This window comes from Perca fluviatilis, chromosome 6 (assembly GCF_010015445.1).
Source record: "Perca fluviatilis chromosome 6, GENO_Pfluv_1.0, whole genome shotgun sequence".
NCBI lineage: Eukaryota > Metazoa > Chordata > Actinopteri > Perciformes > Percidae > Perca > Perca fluviatilis.
The window spans coordinates 17,008,372-17,027,931 of NC_053117.1; the positions used below are offsets into that span (position 1 = coordinate 17,008,372).

Sequence of the window (19,560 nt, forward strand, 5' to 3'; positions counted from 1 at the left end):
TTTCACAGCCTTTCACTCCGAGGGCTTGGTGTAGACATTGCTAGAATCCAACTACGAACCTAGCTTTATCACAGACCCCTGCTCTTATCCCACTCACTGCCTGCCAGGTACGGTTAATGTCCATTTCTATAAGCAAAAAGATTCCAAGGAGCAAAGAGATGTAAAAGGTACAAATGAAAGAGAGAATGACTCCCTGTCAAAAGTTGAAATTTCTCTTTTCATGCGCCTGAGGCTACACTTGCATCATGTAAGACTAAATAAGACTCCCTGACCATATATGTAATAAAATCACAGGGGATAGGCTGAGCTGCAAATGCTTTAAGTTACAAGAATAAAACAAAAAACTCTTCTAACTGTATTTACAACACACATTGCACTGTGTGCTTTTCCACCATATTTGAAGTATTTGTTTCATGATTGCTAAAGAATCTCTAATGATTTCACTGTCTTAGATATTTTACTAATATTTCACTAATGTATTTTTATTTTTTTTTACCGTACCAGTTTTTTCATTCTGCAGTGGCAATTTGATGCATACACATGGAACAATTATGCACTTGAAAATAACTGAGACTGCAGGTCGTTCTGACTCATACATATATACAGTATATGCCGCGAGGTGGAGTCAGGTAGCCTGATTGTCTGAGGCTAATAACAGTAGAGTGGGAGGAAGGGGTGCACAGAGGAGAAGTTAAAAAGGCTATGAGGCTTACAGTGGGTGTAGGCGGACGTCTGGGGCTAAACGCGTGTGCTGTATGTGTGTTTGGTGAGGGCACAGTGAAAGTGTAGGCACAGTGTGGTACGCTAACCCTATTCTGATAAATGTGTGGGATGTGAGGATCGTTGTGGAGCCCCAGAGCCAATCTGCCCAAGACCCTCACTGTAGCCTGAGGGCCTCCTCAGTGCCTCCCTCTACCTGCCTGTCTCTATTTTCCACTCTCCTGCTATTCAAACACTCCAGGATGGACTGAATAAAAAGGCTTTCTTGTTGTTTCAAGTGTGCGAATTTGTCAATTTTTTTTGTAGGAAATTTCACAGTTTGCAAATTGTAAAATGTTTCAACCAAATGACTGGTAATTGGCCCTGACTTGAAATATTAAACAATTAATAAAAGATTTGATCTTATGTTGCTTTGACTAACTACAGGCAAAACATCTCCAAATCAAATTCACACCCAACTAACTATTCTTGAAAAGGTAAACCAAGTCCAAACATTTTTAATGAGAGTTTTCCTAGCCATTATTACAATTCTTCTTCCGACAAGTCCATCATCAAGAGCGGCCCACATTAAGGCAAACGCACAATGCCCTCCTCTGTTGAAACTGAGAATTAGCTGCTTCGTTACAGCACAGCGAGAAGCCTCGCGACCATCACTCTGCAGCAACACTGTAATAACTGCGCTGTGCATCAACAAATAGACATTACAAAATGTGAGAAATATAGATGACACAAACACTTTGTAAATGTAATTTTTTTTTGCATTTGAACTGATGAGTGGTGCAATATACAGGGCTGGAATCAAATAAAGATTGTGAGAGAGGAAGAAGAGAGTGATGCAGAATCAGTGCGTGTGATGGAGCTGAGCAGCAGACAGAATAAGGTGGTTTTGATCAGGAGTTTCTCTGGGATAATTGTCAGGATCTGCTGTTTGGGAGATGACTGACAAAAGGAAAAATATGACAGTGGAATTTGTTGAGGAAACATGAAAATGTGTCACACATCCGTCAAAAAAAGAAATGCAATATTTATGGATTCTTGAAGAACCTCTCTCTCTCCACACACACACAAACACACACGTGAACAGACACACACACACACGCAAATTGTTAAAGTCTTCTCAGCGTCTTCTCTACGAATCATTTCGCATGTCGTCATGCGTCTCTCTAACGTAAAAGGATTAACATGCAAAAAAGGCTGTTTACATAACAATGACAAGAGTGTTTAAAAATCCACACTTCAAAACATCATTATGATAAGCATGTAAAAGTTTTAACAGAGCCTCAAGCATATGTGGGAGACCATTTTTATTCTTTTACTACTGGTAATGTTATTGATGATTAAAAAATTACAAGTACAGTACAAACACTTCAAATAATGTGTATTTCAATTCATATACATACAAATCTTTTTTTCCTTGATTAATTGTTCTCTTCTTTTTTATTATCAGAGTATATGTATATATAAAATTTAATTTAACCAATAATTTTATTTAACTGATTTGATATACGCTATTATTTTTATTCTGTTATTATTGTGTTTTTTTAGATATAATCTAATAAGCATATTTGTTTTGAAATTTTAGGTCGAGACTGTTTACACATTACACACAAACAAGCACTTGCACAACTAAACAGACCCACACGCTGTCATTGCTAATTGAAATAGAAAAAAAGAAAAAAAGAAAGAAAGAAAGAAAGAAAGAAAGAAAGAAAGAAAGAAAGAAAAGAATGCTTTTTTTTTCTTTTTTAGAGACCCCGTTGATTAATTAGAACTATCTGTCTGAAGACCTCCTGGTTAGACAACCTGTCCTCCCTCACCTCTCGTTTTCTCTAACACACACACACACACACACACACACACACACACACACACACACACACACACACACACACACACACACACACACACACACACACACACACACACACACACACACACACACACACACACACACACACATTCAGTCACAAAACACTCACACACCTACTAAGAAAACAAAACCCCACTAATCATCTGAAGCCTGTGCTTTGTAGGTGGGGCCCAGTCATTATCAGGCCTCAGCAGTGCAGGTTTTTGTTGGTTTTAGCTCTGCATCCTCAATCAATCGCTAACAGGAAGAACTTTAATCAGGGTTTTAATGCAGCTGTACAAGAGGTGGGCCGGCCCATTGTCTGGGTCTGAAAAGGTTGATCGGAGGGGAGTCCTCTCGCGTTTCTTTGCATTCACCTGCCGGGCCTTATTGGGTCTCTTTCTGAAAGAAAAGGACAAGGGAAATGAATAAAGAACACAGTGTGTCCGCTCAACCAGCCTATGGGTTAATCAAGGAGCTACTTGTCATCTCCACAGAGCCTCACAGTTCTGTCTGTTAAGCTCTCCCCTTCTCTTTCCCATGCCAATTCAGACACACTGAGGAGCTGGGACAAGACGAACAACAGCGGGCCATAACACAAGCATGAGCTAATGATATGCTACTCTGCAATCAATGTACGAAGGAGGAGGGAGTGGGGGGTTGCTGGGAAAGGGGAAAGGGGAAGGAAAGAGAGGAACAACTTTATGAATCACAGAGAAATGCAATTTTAAGAGTCTGAATATACAGTACGTGGAAAAAAGAATTACATGAAACCTAAAATAGATTCAAAAATATTGTACTGGAAAATGCGTTGGTTTTTTTGTTTAATACAAACACTAGCTACATACAAACACGCAGCAGGCCTACTCAAACTGCAGTGGAGGCTCAATTATGAAAACACTAATGCAACACACACACGCACACACACACACACACACACTTGTTTTGTTACTTGGATATTTTTCTTTGCATTTTGGTATTTTGGTAATTATTGCTCACACCTTAGCCATGCACATACACACATCTGAGCAGGAAAACAATTCAAAGACCTCCTTCAGAGATGTAAACCATGCACAACTTGCTAAGGTGACGTAAGTTTAGCCCTCACCAAGACCCTGGATTTCTAGAAAAAACTAAAAGGAATTATATTACAATTTTATCAAGACATTGCTATTTGCAAAGATGCAGTGGGGCAACATTTGCTCAGTTTCAAAGCATTTTAAATGAGGCTCTTTCCCCATCTAGTGAAAAGAGAGGGTAATTCCCATCATCCCCACAAGTGTGTTTGTGTGTGTGTGTGCTGTGCGCGCGTGCGTGCGTGTGTGTTCGGTGTTTCTCTTAAATGAACATCTAAAGACTCCCAAGAAGCAGAATTAAAAGAGGAAATGAAAGTGTTAACATAATTAAAATAAAATAATTGGAGATAAAGTAAAAGGGGAAAAAAAATGATTTGTACTGTTATCATCATATTAATTATATATTTGCTCTGCTTAATTTTCCTCACACAAAGACCACAAGAGGGCATTATTTAATCAGGGCACTGTCTAAATCTATTGCAGATTACACTGAAGTTGAAAAAATACATAAAACTTAAATTCAGATAAAGACAACAGACATACACTGTGTTTCAGTGTTTCTAATGACATGACATAATTTGCCCCATTATTATTATTATTATTATTATTATTAAGTGTATTATGTTTAAATTACCATTAAAAATTGTAACACATTTCAAAGTAACTTGAAATGCTTTTTCACAAAAGCATTTGTGAATATGAATTCAGAATTATAATTACAAAGTCTCCTTTGATGCCAAAAATGATGCCATGCCAGTCAGCCTTTGAAAATAATGGCAATCATTTTCAACAATTAAATCAATCAATTTCAATATTTTCAATCAATGTATTCCAATATTTTCTATTGCTACAGGCCTACATTTGATGAGATGAGATTGAGATGAGCAAAGGCTCAAATCAACATTTTGTATCAACATGTTTTCTGTTAAAAGTTCAACCTGACATTTATGACAATACCAGGATAAAACGCATGCAATTTGTGGTGCACAGAGGGTGCTTTGGAATTATGAGTGTACTTTAAACGTCAGATTTGTCAGACAATGTAGGCTGGTGACTAATGGCTGATCCACCTGACAAGGCTTTTTGTTGAAGTCCACAGGAAGTCTACAGGAGGCCTTCAGTGCTCTGAAAAAGGGATTGATGCACTTATAAGAATGCTCTTTAACAAAAGGGATGACGGCAATTAGGAAAACAGAAGAGAGGAGGGTGCCAGTGATTGTAGTAGGAGCACTTCAACAGCCAAAACCCAGCTTTCACACTGTCAATTAGAGAAGCAATGAAGAGCGTCAGAAAATATACCTTCTGGTGATTCATATTTTTGTTTTTATGAAATCTCTGTGGTTATAGTTACAGAAAATACGAATAGAAATATTAGTCATTTAAAAATGGATTTGTATCATTATTGTGCAAAAATGTATGCTATTTATATTAAAGAACCATGAGAAAGACATACATTGGCATTTCTTTCTCCTTTGGCTGTTGTTATATCTGTCTGTCATTATATTTGGTTTTATTTCCGGGAATAAACGAGGCATGCAAACCGTGAATCTGTCTGAGTAGAAAATTGAAAATGCCCTCGTGTTTAATTCATAATGACTGCGTTTAGACTCACTTGAGCTTGCTTAATTAACACCATTCTAAATGAGAAGAATACGCTGTATGCACATGCCGGTTTAATTTTCTTCCCTTCCGCTTTTAGAAGCTACATTTAAAAGCTTATTTGGGCTGATTTGCAGTGTTTGAGTGCTGATGTTCACAGGCACTCACTGCAGAAGGTCAGCAATTCACCTGTAAGTCGAGAAATTACCCTGCCTAATTTTTACCGTCCTTCAGGTGCAGCCTGACAGCGTCCTTTGCATTTTAATGCAGACAACCTGATTATTAAATCTTAGAGGGCTTTTTTTTTTTTTTGTCTGAAATAAATGGCTTGGGTTGCCGGGCAACCTGACTTGATCAAACATGGTCCCCCTCCCCCATTTTCGGGCTCATAATTCTCCATCTGTATTCAGGCATCTAGTTCTTAATTAGATTAAGATGCAAAACCCCCTGTGAGCAAATTCACATAGATGTATGTATCTCATACACCCGCTTTAGTGATGTACACACACATTTAAAAATGTAGCTATCGGGGAAAGTGCAAATTTTTGGGGAGGTATCTAATTTTTTATGTAATTGATGTATGTTTGTAAAGAAGAATGCATCTATTTTAAATGTAGCATTCAAACCAAAATGTTAAATTTATTGAGACATTAGGGATTACAATTGTGAACGTTTACCCTATCTCAGAAATTAAATATATTAAATTAAGTATATATATATAAATATATATAATAGATAAATAAATGTAATATTTTTTAAAAGGAAAGAAAAATGCCTCACAATTACACAATATACAGCCCACATAGTAGACACATCCATGCTCAAATACACACATACACTCCAGCTCTTTGGGAAGAAAAAGAGAACAGTGCCAACAGACTTATACATTACTCTGCAGCACACTATACATGCATCCATTTCACCCAAATGGCCCGGCTATTTGGAAAGGTGAGGACATTGCACGTTGATATAAAGGGTCATTTGGAGGACTTGCTGGATCTTTGTACGGTGAAGGATTGGACTTTCAAAAGAATGGCTGCACTTTAACATCACTCCATCTGCCCTTCTCTGCATTTCACTCAAAGCTACGGTGCTCAGAATGATTTTTCACTCCCCGGTGATTTAAATCCTGGCAGCCATTCACAAATGAACACTGAAGTTACTTTGTTTTCTAAATAAAACATTTCCATCTAAACTCACTGAGGGACCAAACCTGAAACACTTTTGCAGTGCTTGTCTTCAAGGTAAAGTTAAATGCATCATTAAATTACACTCAATTCTCACTGGTCCTACTGTGGAGGAAGAAGTTGTATGCATATAGCAAACCAAGGCCAGTTGGATTTGCCATAAAGAGCATGCCATTTTTGCTCTCCCTGGAGCCATGGCTTTGATTGAATCCTGAAATGAGTTGAAATGTCACAAATCCCTACCAATATGCTAGAAATGAAAATTGGCCTTGGGGTTTTAAGGTTCCCATTAAGGGCATGCTTAACACAGTCTGTTAAGTGCGGTTGGATTGCATCAAAAATACAACATCATTACGTGTCTCTGCGCACTCAAGCAAAATGTCCCTAAAATTCCTCGATGCTGAGGAAGTCTCTCTGAGGAAGTGCAATAGAGGTCAGGATCAGGCCTCCACAGGACTGAAGCCAGAGAAAAGCCAAGGGGCAGCTGGGTCCGAATTAAACCTGGCAACATTTGAGCAAAACAGGAGCAATTATGATGTCAAACTGGCACCAAAAAAAAGCTAGGTAAATCCTGTATTTCCCTGCAGAATGTTTGAGATATGAAAAAAAAAAAAAAAAAAAAAAAAATATGAAATCACGTTCAAACTGGAGTGCAGAAGCACTGATGTCTGAACACTAACATGTAAAACTGGCTTTTCATCACAATCTTCCTTTATATATACACCACAGTACATCTGGCTGCTTTTATGTCAAATTATATATGATACCATCTGCAATGTCTTGTTTTATTAGAAATAATAAACTCTTCCTCTACATCAGGATCTGCTTTCAGGTTGGTAATGCCTGTCTTGCTCTGAATACACTGATTTGATACAACCATCCTCCTTCGTCTCTACTCCTCATCGCTCAGGTAGCTGTGTTTTCAGGAAACAGGGAAATGACTCTCCTCGCTGCTTAGTATTCACGTCACGTAAAGTGGGTCTGTGTTCCTCATTTAGTTCTGTACTGTACAGCTGGGGAGCTGTCCGGCGTGCGGCGGCAGTATGCAAATGACTCCGGATTTGAATGGAGATGGAGGTAGACACAAAGCTCAATTAGAGACAGAGAGGGAGAGAGAGATGGTGGGGGAGCTTTGAGTGTCTGGAGGGGAGGGGGAGGGGGGAAAAAAACATTGGCTGCTTAATGCCAACCTGAGGAAACCAATGTACGGACACATTCAAACACAAAGGCACACACACTGATGTGAATGCACTTAAATAGCCAAGCAGATTTGTACATTCTTCAGACAGGCAGCGGTTCTCTGACGGGCTCAGACAGCTCAGCTCTGTCATGTGTTTCGGTCACACCAATCACACAGAATATCCCACATCGTCCATATCACACATGTCATCAAAACAAAACAAAAAGGTATCAGGCAAGCACAGGTGCACCTCCTCTTTTGTTTAAAGCCCATGCGCAAAAAAGTAGGTATAAAAGGGGATGGTGGCCATTTTGTTCGTGGGTGTTAGCCGATGCCCAGTAAGCAGTACATATCACCTGACCCAGCGCCTGCATGACTGTCCTTGGAGGAGTCTCTGACATCAGCACTGCCACTCCTGGTTGCCACGGCAACTGCAGCGCAATGGGGGGAGGGGGGGGGGGAGGGCGTTGGTGCTGGATAGAGGGCAGAATAATTAATATGCACATATAGGGAGTTTGAATCAGGATTTAATTGTATTTGTTGGTGTGTGAAGCTGAAATGGATGGAACGCTACAGCAAAAACGGGGAATATCAGAGAAGGGGGAAAAGAGATTAAGCGAGCTCACTGGTCAGATAAATCATTTGCATCGTTGTCAAGGTTATTTTCAAATGATTTCCTTTCATACAAGAAAGTAACTTCAGAGATGAGACGGTGGGGAGGTGGGCTACTGGGTGGGGATTATCTTCCTCCTCTTCCTCCACAACATTATCATCATCATGAATAGTTTACAAAGCCAAGGTGATGCTTCGCCCAGCATAAATCCGTCAGTCAACGGCTGACTTTGTGTCCATGAATTGCAATAATTTCAGCATGCCCGGAAAGGTTTTCACATGCAGCTGAGAAATAAGAGACAGGAGTGCAGACTTGACTCTGGCTGGATGAGACTAACTTGATCAGGGAGGCTCAGAGATCATTCAGCTGATCTGGTGATGCCACCAAATCACTCTGATTTTCCATTAAACACTGCCTGTCAGATTATATAGGGACAACCTTTTTTTTTCACAGACATACTCACTCACGCCTGACCTAACATTTTGTCTCGCTCTCTTCCAAACCACAGCTCTCACACACACTCACTGCGATACACACAGAGAGTTTAACTTGCTGCCTCGGTTTCAATATAGCATCCAAGCATTTCTTCTGTAAATAAAGAGACTGCAAGCTGCATGGATTAACTGACAGAAAATTCAAACATCAATGTAACAAAATACATATGTTTTAAGATATTCTAACACAAGATAACAAAAAAAGAAAAGACAAAAATGTGTCATCTACACCAGCACACTGCGGAATTATGCGAAATAGCAGAAGGAAAAGTGTTTGGTTATACTGACAACTCAGACGTATATGCACACAGTCGCTCACGCACACACGCAATCATATACACACGGGCGCACATACAGTAGGCTACACGTTGCAATGGTCTCATCAATAATGCATCGGCACTTCATGTTTATGCAATTGACAGGGCAAGACCGAGCGATGGATACTGTAGATGTAAACCTGGCGCACACTGAACGTAGGCTGTAGCGTTTTACATCCTATCACAGACAGAGCTCAGACATTAAAGTTCAAATCGTTTCCGCCTGTAGAGAAAGAGATTAAGATAATAAAACAGTCCTCAGCACATACCTGTTAAAGCATTATTTCTTTGATTCTGGTTTATGCAGGCTTGAAGGGCTTCACGATAACACCGCACTAAGGAAATAAAACTGTAGCTGTGGTGATATGCAAATTAACGGCTCCCGCTGAATGCAAGGGCATTTATTATTCATAAATTACTCATGTTTATGCAAATTACGGTATACGGAAACACAGGTGGGGGTTGAGTGGCTCCACCTAAACATACTGTGATTCAATTTCTGTTAGGCTATGCTCTTCATTTAAAATGAGCCAAATCCAAGAATTTGACCAACATTGGTCATGAAGCAACTATTCTGAAGTTTCAAACAGGTATTGAGTGAGGAAGTGGAGGGAACTGTGCAAATCAAAGCAGGCTTGGGTGAAATCCTGATAACTGGTTGGCTAATGTATGGACAAATAGTCTTACACACCATGTAATTATATGGTGTGTAAGACTATTATATATAGGGCCTTGTGGATTAACCTCATTTATCTATCTATTTCATTTTATTTTTCAAGAGCAGGTTGGTTGTCTAATGTTTCTCCAGATGTGGGACACCCAGATGGAGTCCTTTGCATAAGTGGTGTAATTTTTTGTCAAAAATGCAAAGTTAAATGTTTTTAATCAAAATGCTTTGATAAAAAAAATTAAAAGAAATAGATAGCCTAAGCTAACTTTAGTATTAAGTAGGCCTTTGTAACGTATAGATTACAATAGTGTTGGAGCCAGATACCTTTGCATTTATTTTTTAAATGAATGCAATCCCAAACCTATACATTTGTGTGTGTGTGTGTGTGTGTGTGTGTGTGTGTGTGTGTGTGTGTGTGTGTGAGTGAGAAGCCTATACTGATAAATACATTTCTTGTGCGTACTGTATCCTAATTTACGGTACTAGCGCGTCATCAAAACGGGACAACATTGACGCAAGAGAGTGGCGACGCGCATCAGTTTTATTATTGCTGGTGTATGTTTTCGTATTTTTTTTTCCATTTTAAGTTTCACGAGGAATTGAAGAGGCGGTTTTGTACACAGCAGACTACTGCTTCATTACACCATCGTCGTCGTCGACGGTATCCGGTTTTTTTTTTGGGACTAGCGTACATTTAGACACGTATAAAGTGAATTAATGCTAGTGCAAAGTTGTTCCACTGTGAGCAACAACTCTTAGCGTTACTGTCGCTGTTGCTGTTCCTTCGCCCTGCAGCCATGTTCCACAACAGCTCACAAGGGAAATACTGGATCTTTAAAAGTGACAACGAAGTGGAGCAGAAGCGATACAAGGCCAACCAGAAATTCCGTAACAAGATACTAGAAAGTGGGAAGGTAAGTCAAGTTAGTAACGTTACGTTACACACACAAAAAAAAAACAACAGCAAACGATACGAGAACAAAAGTCCAATGTGTGACCGTTCCCTTCACCTCCTCCCGCCTCTCCGTCTGGCTCAGCCTGGGGTGAGCGAGTCCAAGTTCCTGGAGCGTCATGAGGAAGACGTTTTATTCCGACACTATGAGAAGAGGATGCTGGACTTCTGCAATGCTTTCAAGCCTACAATGCCCAAGTCTGTTGTGGTATGTGTGTGCTTTCTTTACATCTGTATGGGAACAATATATTTATATAATAATAATAATAATAATATATATATATATATATATATATATATATATATATATATATATATATATATATATATATATTACTGCCGGAAGTTATCTGACCCGTGTGTGTGTCTCACCTGTGCAGGGAACAGCTATCATGTACTTCAGAAGATTCTACCTGAACAACTCCATTATGGAGTACCACCCTAGGATTATCATGTGAGTACACATATGTTTGAGGGGGGATAAAATAAGCAGGCATTTCCAAAGCTTAAAAGAACAATTAGTCCTAGCTTTAGATAGTAGTGGTAGGATCCAGTTATTGAATCAACACATGAATTAATAAATTAACTCCATTTGTGTGTTCCAAATGCTGGGAGCAATATTATTTGGAGCAGATGTATACGTAATATTACCAACATATCTGTGCTTTTTGTTATCATCCGTAGTTTTAAAAATGGTGTGGACATGTGGCTTGCCAGTTCCCAATATGTTATCAGATCCTCTCAGCTGTAGCCTGGTTTCTGGACCTCTAAATGGCCGGCGCCCACATCTGCAATTTGATTCTAAACACGATGGCAGTGGCGTGTAATTAACTGGCAACTAGGGCTGAGGGGAAGAAAGAAAAAAGAAAAAAAGTACTGATCTATGTTGTCTGTATGTATGCAACCTATTTGAAACTCCCCTTCCTGTTTTCAGGCTGACATGTGCATACCTGTCCTGTAAAGTGGATGAGTTCAACGTGTCCAGCACCCAGTTTGTGGGCAACCTTGTGCAGGAGACCCCCGCAGGGCAGGAAAGGGTTCTGGAGCAGATCCTGGAGTATGAGCTGCTGCTGATCCAACAACTCAATTTTCACCTGGTGGTGCACAACCCCTACAGACCGATGGAGGGCCTGCTCATCGACCTCAAGGTAGGGCGATTTCTGGAGAGCTTCAAATATTATTCGTGTACTCATAAAATGTCATAACTAGCTAACTAAATAATAGGGGTGGGGGAGGGGGAAAAAACAATCGCACATCGTGTGTATCGAGAATTTTTTTTTTGCGACGTTTTTTTTTAATTGATTCTTTTCCCTTGAATCTGTATTTTTTATTTATTTATTTTTTAACAAGGATTTACCTTAATATTTTCTGTTCATACGGTACCTACGACGGCGACTACATCATATCCGTTTCCAGCTAAACAGAGCGAAAGCAGAAAATGCAGAAACGTCCATGTTACGTACTGCTATACAAATGAAATAAATGTCAGACTGACTGACGTGATGTGCATTCTTTTTGGAAAACTAGTTTTCTAGAAATGTCTCATGATATATTGTCTCTACAAGTGTGTTATTCAACTTTTGTTTTTGTTAAAGAAGGAAAAGGTCATATCCATAATACTATCGAATCGCAATACTTCTAGAATCACAAATGAAAATCGCAATACAAATCGAATCGGCACCCCTTCATCGTGAAAGAATTGAATCGGGACAAAAGCATATCATCCCATCCCTACTAAATAGTTGACATTTTTTGTCCTGTCTCAATGAACTATGTCCTTTTTTAAAAAAAATAAAAAAATAAAATACATTTCATCTCTCAGACAAGATACCCCACACTGGAGAACCCTGAGTCACTGAGGAAGAGTGCTGATGACTTTCTGACACAGGCGACCATGACAGACGCAGGACTGCTGTTCCCCCCCTCTCAGATCGCTCTAACAGCTATACTGAACAGCGCCTCGAGAGCCGGTCTCAGCATGGAGAGGTGGGTCTATAGACGTGCTCCGGTTCAAACAAGGAACATTGCTAAGTGTGAATTTTGATGAGTAGATTTTGATTCACTGCATGACATTTCCTTAAATACTCAGCTGCCCATCATTTACTCATTTGTTTGTATTGCCATTAAAGGGAAAGGTGCGACCAGAATAAAAAAAACAAAAACCCTTCAACTGAAATGTCACTCAAGAAGAACTGTTAGCGTGCGAATGAAAAATGATGCTTCTGTTGGTTGTTTCCCACGCCTAGCTACCTGACTGAATGTCTGGGACTGAAAGAGGACAAAGAGACTCTGTCAAAGATGTACGACTCAATGAGACGTAAGTAAACTGCACCTCCAGTGTGACGCCACGAGATGGCGATGTTGAGTCAATCTTAGAAAGATGCAAAGGGCAAGTCTTATCTGACATTTTAAGTAAATGTTTTCTCTGTTCATCCAGGGATGAAAACCCTCTTAAAGAAGTATGAACTTCCCAAACCAGAGGAGGTGAACGCTTGCAAAAAGAAGTTGGAGAGGATTCATGCTGAATTTGCCAGTTCGAGCAAGTAAGGAGATTAAGTCAGATACTACAATATATTGTCCCACTATACACTACCGATAGCCGCTTTCCGACCAAGTAGTTACAGGAACGTAGTTATAGGAAAAGTCCACTTCTAAGCAGATCTACTAACTACTCTCCCCCAAAACTGTTTTTTTCCATTTGCATTCACACTGGCCAAGTGGCCATAGGGACTATAGGAGGGGTAAGGGAGTGATGCAAGCACGGCAACGGTCTTTGTAGCGTTAAAATCAGAAAACAAATACACCAAAAAAAGTATGAACTAAATACTAAATCTAATGTGTATATAGCATATTTGTCATAATTTAGGACGAATATGCCACAAAGTGCCACTTCTTCCATTCATGGCGCTTCTCAACTCCGAAAACTTTGAAGCAAATTGTCAATTCAGCATAAATATTCGCAAGAATGCCTATATTCGGAATCTACAGTTCATTTCTCGCGTAAAAACGTTGTCAGAAGTGAATTTAGTGATGAATAATATGGCGAAAATAGTTAAAATTGTCCCGTTGTTGGTCTGTCTGTACTGGAAACCCGACCCTCTCCATGCTAAAAAGGTAACAGCGAAACCGACCCTGCCCTGAAGTAGGAGCTGAAAGAGTTACAGGAACTGCAGCCAGAGGGACTTAAAAATCCCCAAATCGGTCCAGTCGGAACACGAGAAAAAAACAAAGAGTTCTAGGAATTTTATGTTCTAGGAACTGCAAAAATCCCTCCGGTCGGAAAGCGGCTATTATAAAAGTCAGAATGTGTGACTTTATTGTGGAGAAAATGGAATGTCTTATCTAGTCCTTTTTATATTGAGACAGAACTAGTATAGTGTAAATTTTGACACATTTTTAGTTTCAGCAGTTAATGTTACAATACCTATGTGTGTCTGTGTGTGTGTGTGTGTGTGTGTGTGTGTGTCATCGCCACTTCTATCGCCCACACCCCAAGTAAGCGACTCAAGTTTTCCGTTGTCATACATAGCAACAGTCTTTATTTTTAGCCAGGTTGTCGTATCTAAGATGCAAAAGGTTCAAGGTTCAGTATAAGGTAGAAAAATAAAAAGGAACACATCATCAGTTGTATGAAATACAGAAAGCAAGTACAACAGCACGCCACATTCCTCCCTACATCACCCATACCATGTAGCACAGCTGATCGTGGTATCGCTGATGAGGAGACGTTTAGGCTCATTCGGCATCACGTATCGGTCGCCAGCGGTCTGTTAACACTTGGTGAGGTCGGTGAGGTCCGTGGTATCTTTTTAAGTGCAACTACAGTAAACAGTTTGGTAAACTCTTGAGCTATGACAGGCACAGATTCAGACTCTGCAGCTGCTCCAATCGTCAGGAGGCACACAGGGCCGGCCCCTTATGACTTTGAAGTTGAGAAATCTGTGCGTGGCATGCCTTCTCAGGATGAGTCTATATGAAAATAGTCGGTGCAGAGGTGTACTCAAACGCCACCTGTGATGGCAGGACAGCAAGAGAGACTGCAAATGCAATGAAAGCTTTTGTTCACACCCCCAAGGCTCATGGATGTGGATGGGGTGCGCAGGTGATGTTGGTTAGAGCAGCATATATGTAGGCCCACACGCTACTGTATAGCAGGATCCATTCAGGGTTAACACATGCACAGGACAGGTTACAGAGATCTCCTACACACTCTTAGACTATCTTCCAGCTCTGTTCAGCTAGATCATACACAAAACACCTTTTTTTTTTTTTTTTTACTTCAATACAAGCCTAAGTATATAATATCAACAAACAAAGCATTATATAAAAATGTAACAAGTGGTTCCAGTGCTGCGTGGTAGTTTATGCACAAAGACGGTGGAAGTCATTAGTGGTTTAAAGGATGAGCTCGTAATAAAACCAGGTGAAGTTGCCGCGCGGACGGTGTGTAGAAAGGGGAGTTAAGGCTTGTGTCATCTTGGAGAGAGGTGCTGTGTTTAAAATTCCCTGATGACGGCAGAAAACGCTACTTCAGTACTTTGGATTGCGTCCCCGGTAATCCTCGCAAAAGGTTTTGTCCAAGGAAAGGAGCGGCCGATCAGGGTGCCACATTTGTCCGGTTGTCATCGTCAATCACCGATCGTAACCAGTCAAACTGAGGGAGTGGCAGGCATACCGGGGTAAAAGAAGGGCAGACATGTCTGCAGCAGACTGTATCTCAGGTCCATCTTCATAGAAATCATCCTCTTCAAGGTCTTACGCGACAAGGCTTCTTATCAAGTTTTTTATCAGTTCAACACACGGTCTGTGTCTGAAATATTTTGGGGCTTTGGAAGGACAGTTTTCAGATATGCAGCATGTGGTTTCCCATGGAGAACAGCCATATTGTGTTTGAACTGTCAGGAATCTAGGCCACATGCTTATAAATACAAACTGACTCAAGTCTTCGGTCGGGCACCTCATGGGATGAGGCCTCACTTTGGCTGGCTGGCTGTGCGGTCTGACTACCACACTTTGATTCTCGGGTAAGGGTGTGTGGTGGTGGTGGTGGTGGTGGTGGGGGACGATCTGTAAAACTCACATTACCTGGATGGCAGCAGCCAGTGACATGATGGTGCACTCTGTCCTGTAAGATAAAGTGGACATGTTTGTAAAAGGCACAAGCTTGGAGAATCACTTAACTTAAAATGCTAGGTGTGTATGTTTTTTTTATATATATATATTTTAATTCTCACACATGGCATGAACTAGTCTAAATGAAGTTGCATAACGATTGAAAATGAAGACATGGGAAACTACAACTACTATTGGTGATCATGAAGGTGTAATATAAAACTAGATTCCACATTATCTATATACTACCTTAATGAGTGTTAAATGGACTTGAAGGGGTTGAACAGAATGAACAATGTTCACCAACAGTTACGGCTTGCAAAGAGAAGTTCCGATTCAGTTATCCTAAACTTGCCGTTTTGTTACACGGTGACTGAACTGCTCTTCGTAAAATTACTTTTGTATTGCAGCAAACGAAAGAGAGGATATGAAGAAGACGGTCATGTAGCAAAAGAACCGCGTTTAACAGAAGAGGTGAGACAGTATTTTGCATTACACACTGACATTCTGACAGACTTAGTTCAAATACATCATTCTTGTAAAATCCTTCTGAAATTAACTTTTTTTTTTTTTTTCATTGCAGGAATGGACTGATGAAGACCTGGCATGAGCATTTACCCCAAAATGGTTTTGGATTTAAAGTTTGAAGTTAATTTCAATATTAAACTGTCAAGGTTGGATGACCAAGCCATTATGTAAAGCACAATGGAGTGTCATAGACAGTTACACAGTTGCATATGTGTACATGTTATATTTACTTTCTACGGGATATTGTAGAAACTCGAGTTTGCTTTTGTCCTGCAGTAAGAATAAATATATTTTTCTACATTTTTGTCTTGCTCTTTCTGCAGTTAATAAATGTAACAAAGCCACATGATACTGTGTGCATACATTTCTCCACCTTTGTCAGGGGACAATGAATGACTCAATCTACTTTACAAAAACTGTTTAATAAGTGCATGCATGTCTGATACAGTCCGTACTATTGAAATTTTTTTTACTGCTGTAAACAATTTCATTTTACTTGGTTTCTCTGATTATGTGTCTTGTCTGGCATTGAGAAGTTTCAAAAAAGACTTAACCAAATAATCAAAAAAAATAGCTGATACAATCGGGAAAAAAAAAAAAAAAATGCAGCTCATCTCACTTATATACTCATGATTCCAGCAAGAGAATTTATTAATATAAAATAACCATATTTTTCTGAAAGACTTTGTTCCAATCTAGAAAACAAAGAACAAAACAAATAGACAGAAAAGCTTTGTGGATATTGTCACAACCAGAAATGCTAGTTTTAGCAATTTGTGGATATTGTCACAACCGTAAAATAAATCAGTCAATTACAGTATAAAAAGCATTATCGCTCATAATCCAGTTACAAGAAAAGGTCACTGCGAGAACTAGCTTTTTCAGGTCAGTTTCCTCATATTGAAAAGGGAGGGGGGGGTGGGGGGAATACACTTTGGCAACCTGTGCTATCAAAACACATCGTGAGAAGAAAGAAACTCTTGAAATCTTAATATTTGGCCCTCGTGATGAAGGGAATGAAATGTACCCATGTCAGATTTGTGAACACAGTTCATAAGGGGGAATCTGCTTCCTGTGCATACAGTGGTCAGTCACTGGTGCAAGTTGGTTCTCTATTTGTGTTTTTAAGTACTGTGTTGGTTGTTGTACTCAGCAGCGGTTGTTGCATAGCTCTCTGGTGGTGAACGGGACAAGATGGTGGGTGGGTGGGGATGGGCGGGACTACTGGAGGAAGACGTGATGAAGGGGTTGCCATGGTGATGAGGGTAGAGCATGCTAGGTCTCCTCTGCGCTGCACTCCGGTGGAGGATGGGAAGATGGGAGGAGAGGACGAGTGCAGTACTACCTGTTGCTGTTGGACATGGCATACTGAGCCTGCTTCTGCTGGAGCAGCTCTGTGATGGCCAGCAGCTTTTTCAACACATGCTGCAGAGAGGAAACAGGAATTAGATAAATCCTCTGAAACAGGACGCCATAAATTGTCCTGTGCGTGCACAGCAGTGCATCTCATCAGTCTCTGACCTGCTGTGCTCCCCTCTCGTTGCTCAGCGTCCGGAGCTCGTCCGAGTGCGTGGCACAGACCTCATGCAGCGCAGCCAGGTCCCGGGACAGGTCCGTCCTAAAGTGCTCTGTGGCTTCAGGGAGGTCAGGGACGTTCTACAAAACACAGTGGACACGTTTCTAAGCTTGTGAAGTTTAGTCGGCAGTCAGGGTCGGCAAGGAAGAATAGGACACTTCTGATGATTTGATCGGAAGGCAAAGAATGTTACTCACCCCCAATTCATCCAGAAACATGATCATCCTGTGTTTGTTGTTTTTGATGAAAGGGTTCACCCCCTCCATATAGGGCTCCTGTTTGAGGATAGAACAACTCTTTGTAGAATGAGTTTATCATAACTTACAGCAGACATAACAAATACCATTGCAAATGACTCCACTGATGTATAGCCGCTGTCAAAACCAACATTCCTACTCAACTGCATGCTATTGTTTCAAGTACATCATCCTCACCTTAGCACCGAATTCAACCAGGTTGGCCAGGTTCTGGACAGACTTAGCCACCAGTGTGAGGGTCCTGCCTGCTGCTGAAGATGGAGGGTCTGCAAGAAGAGAGGGTAGTATGAAACACACATTCTAACATTGTCACATGGCAAATAGGGGGATTTTGTGTGTTTTTCAACAGATGCTTACCAGCAATGATGTTAAACAATCTGGGGTTGAGGATGGCAGGACAGATGAGTCTTAGAAAGACGAAGCCACTGGAAGAAGAATAGATGGAAGTAAGTTGGACTGAATAAGAACTAACGCTAAATAACGTGCTAAAATTAAAGTTGTAATTCTAATGGGCAGTTAACACAGACAAAAAAGTTACGTTGACAGCTTTTCAACTCTCAAAAGACGTGTGTCCAACATTGAGAATTTGCGTTTCTTTACCTTACAACTCTGGTTCGCATGGTGGTGTTGGTGGGCCATTTCTGCTGCACAGACTTCTGCAGACAGCCATAGATGAACCTCAATGTCCTGGATGGGTCATCATCACAGAGAGACAATGGGTTTATTAGACCTTTGGCTTTGTATTTCTGCTTGAACAGCCAGTTCTGAGTGATCTACCCAGGACACAGAACAACACCGTGTGTGAGTGTATGTGGGTTTGCTCTTACGGCGGTAGGATCTCGGCAGCCATGAAGATCTTCTCCACCAGCTCGGACAGGATGTTGAGGAGATGAGCAAGGTTCAGGTTCACATCCTCATTCTTTTCCAGTTTGGAAGGGTTCAGCTTAAAAGCAAAAGATAGAGAGAGACAGAAGCAGGGGGGAAACAGAAAAACAAATGACGATTAATTAAGAGGAGTTCATTCAAATTCACAATACATGATTGTGAAACATGAACTAAAAAAATAAATTCATCCCATTCTACAGTAATGTTGATACATTGTGTGCGTTGGGTAGATGTGGATCAGCCACTGGTAAATGTTTTTCTGAGTTTGTCTTATTTTTAACACAAGAGAAGTTAAGAAAAACACAAAAGCTTATGCGCTGGCTAAAAATGCATATCGATGGGTGTATGAGCTCTCTAAAGGCGCTGACACACCAACCCGATTATCGGCAGTCGGACAGTCTGGCGAGGTCGGTGACTCGAGTCGGTTCGGTGTGTTCCGTGCCGTCGTCAGTCGGAGGAGCCGTCGGTGTTCATTTTGGCCGATTTGACTTGTCGGACTCAATGACCAATCTGATTGGTGGAGTGCTAGCCCTTGACTAGCGAAT

The 19,560-nt window shown here is 40.5% G+C and overlaps 2 protein-coding genes across 3 annotated transcripts in view; one reads left to right on the forward strand and one right to left on the reverse strand.

Annotated features, from left to right (window-relative positions):
- Positions 1-10,205: 10,205 nt before the first annotated feature.
- ccnh (cyclin H) lies at positions 10,206-16,597 on the forward strand. The gene is made up of 9 exons (XM_039802922.1): positions 10,206-10,619; positions 10,743-10,865; positions 11,038-11,111; positions 11,592-11,805; positions 12,480-12,643; positions 12,904-12,974; positions 13,095-13,200; positions 16,180-16,243; positions 16,353-16,597. The coding sequence occupies exons 1-9, from the start codon at positions 10,503-10,505 to the stop codon at positions 16,377-16,379; spliced, it is 960 nt and encodes a 319-aa protein (XP_039658856.1). The 5' UTR covers positions 10,206-10,502; the 3' UTR covers positions 16,380-16,597.
- The window catches only part of LOC120560423 (ras GTPase-activating protein 1-like), a 33,145-nt gene continuing 27,751 nt past the window's right edge, over positions 14,167-19,560 (reverse strand). For both annotated transcript variants that reach the window (XM_039802920.1, XM_039802921.1), the window contains exons 19-26: positions 18,958-19,073; positions 18,731-18,817; positions 18,488-18,555; positions 18,308-18,396; positions 18,071-18,148; positions 17,819-17,953; positions 17,643-17,722; positions 14,167-15,782 (exon numbers count right to left, since the gene is read on the reverse strand). In XM_039802920.1, the coding sequence (XP_039658854.1) occupies positions 15,734-15,782; positions 17,643-17,722; positions 17,819-17,953; positions 18,071-18,148; positions 18,308-18,396; positions 18,488-18,555; positions 18,731-18,817; positions 18,958-19,073 (702 nt within the window). In that variant the 3' untranslated portion in view covers positions 14,167-15,733. The remainder of the gene's footprint in view (positions 15,783-17,642; positions 17,723-17,818; positions 17,954-18,070; positions 18,149-18,307; positions 18,397-18,487; positions 18,556-18,730; positions 18,818-18,957; positions 19,074-19,560) is intronic.

Excerpts from the sequence above, each read along its gene's own strand:
- ccnh (XM_039802922.1), top strand. The coding sequence starts at position 10,503 with ATGTTCCACAACAGCTCACAAGGGAAATACTGGATCTTTAAAAGTGAC. Across the intron at positions 12,644-12,903 it reads GCCGGTCTCAGCATGGAGAG|CTACCTGACTGAATGTCTGG; the intron begins GTGGGTCTATAG and ends TCCCACGCCTAG. Across the intron at positions 12,975-13,094 it reads GATGTACGACTCAATGAGAC|GGATGAAAACCCTCTTAAAG; the intron begins GTAAGTAAACTG and ends CTGTTCATCCAG.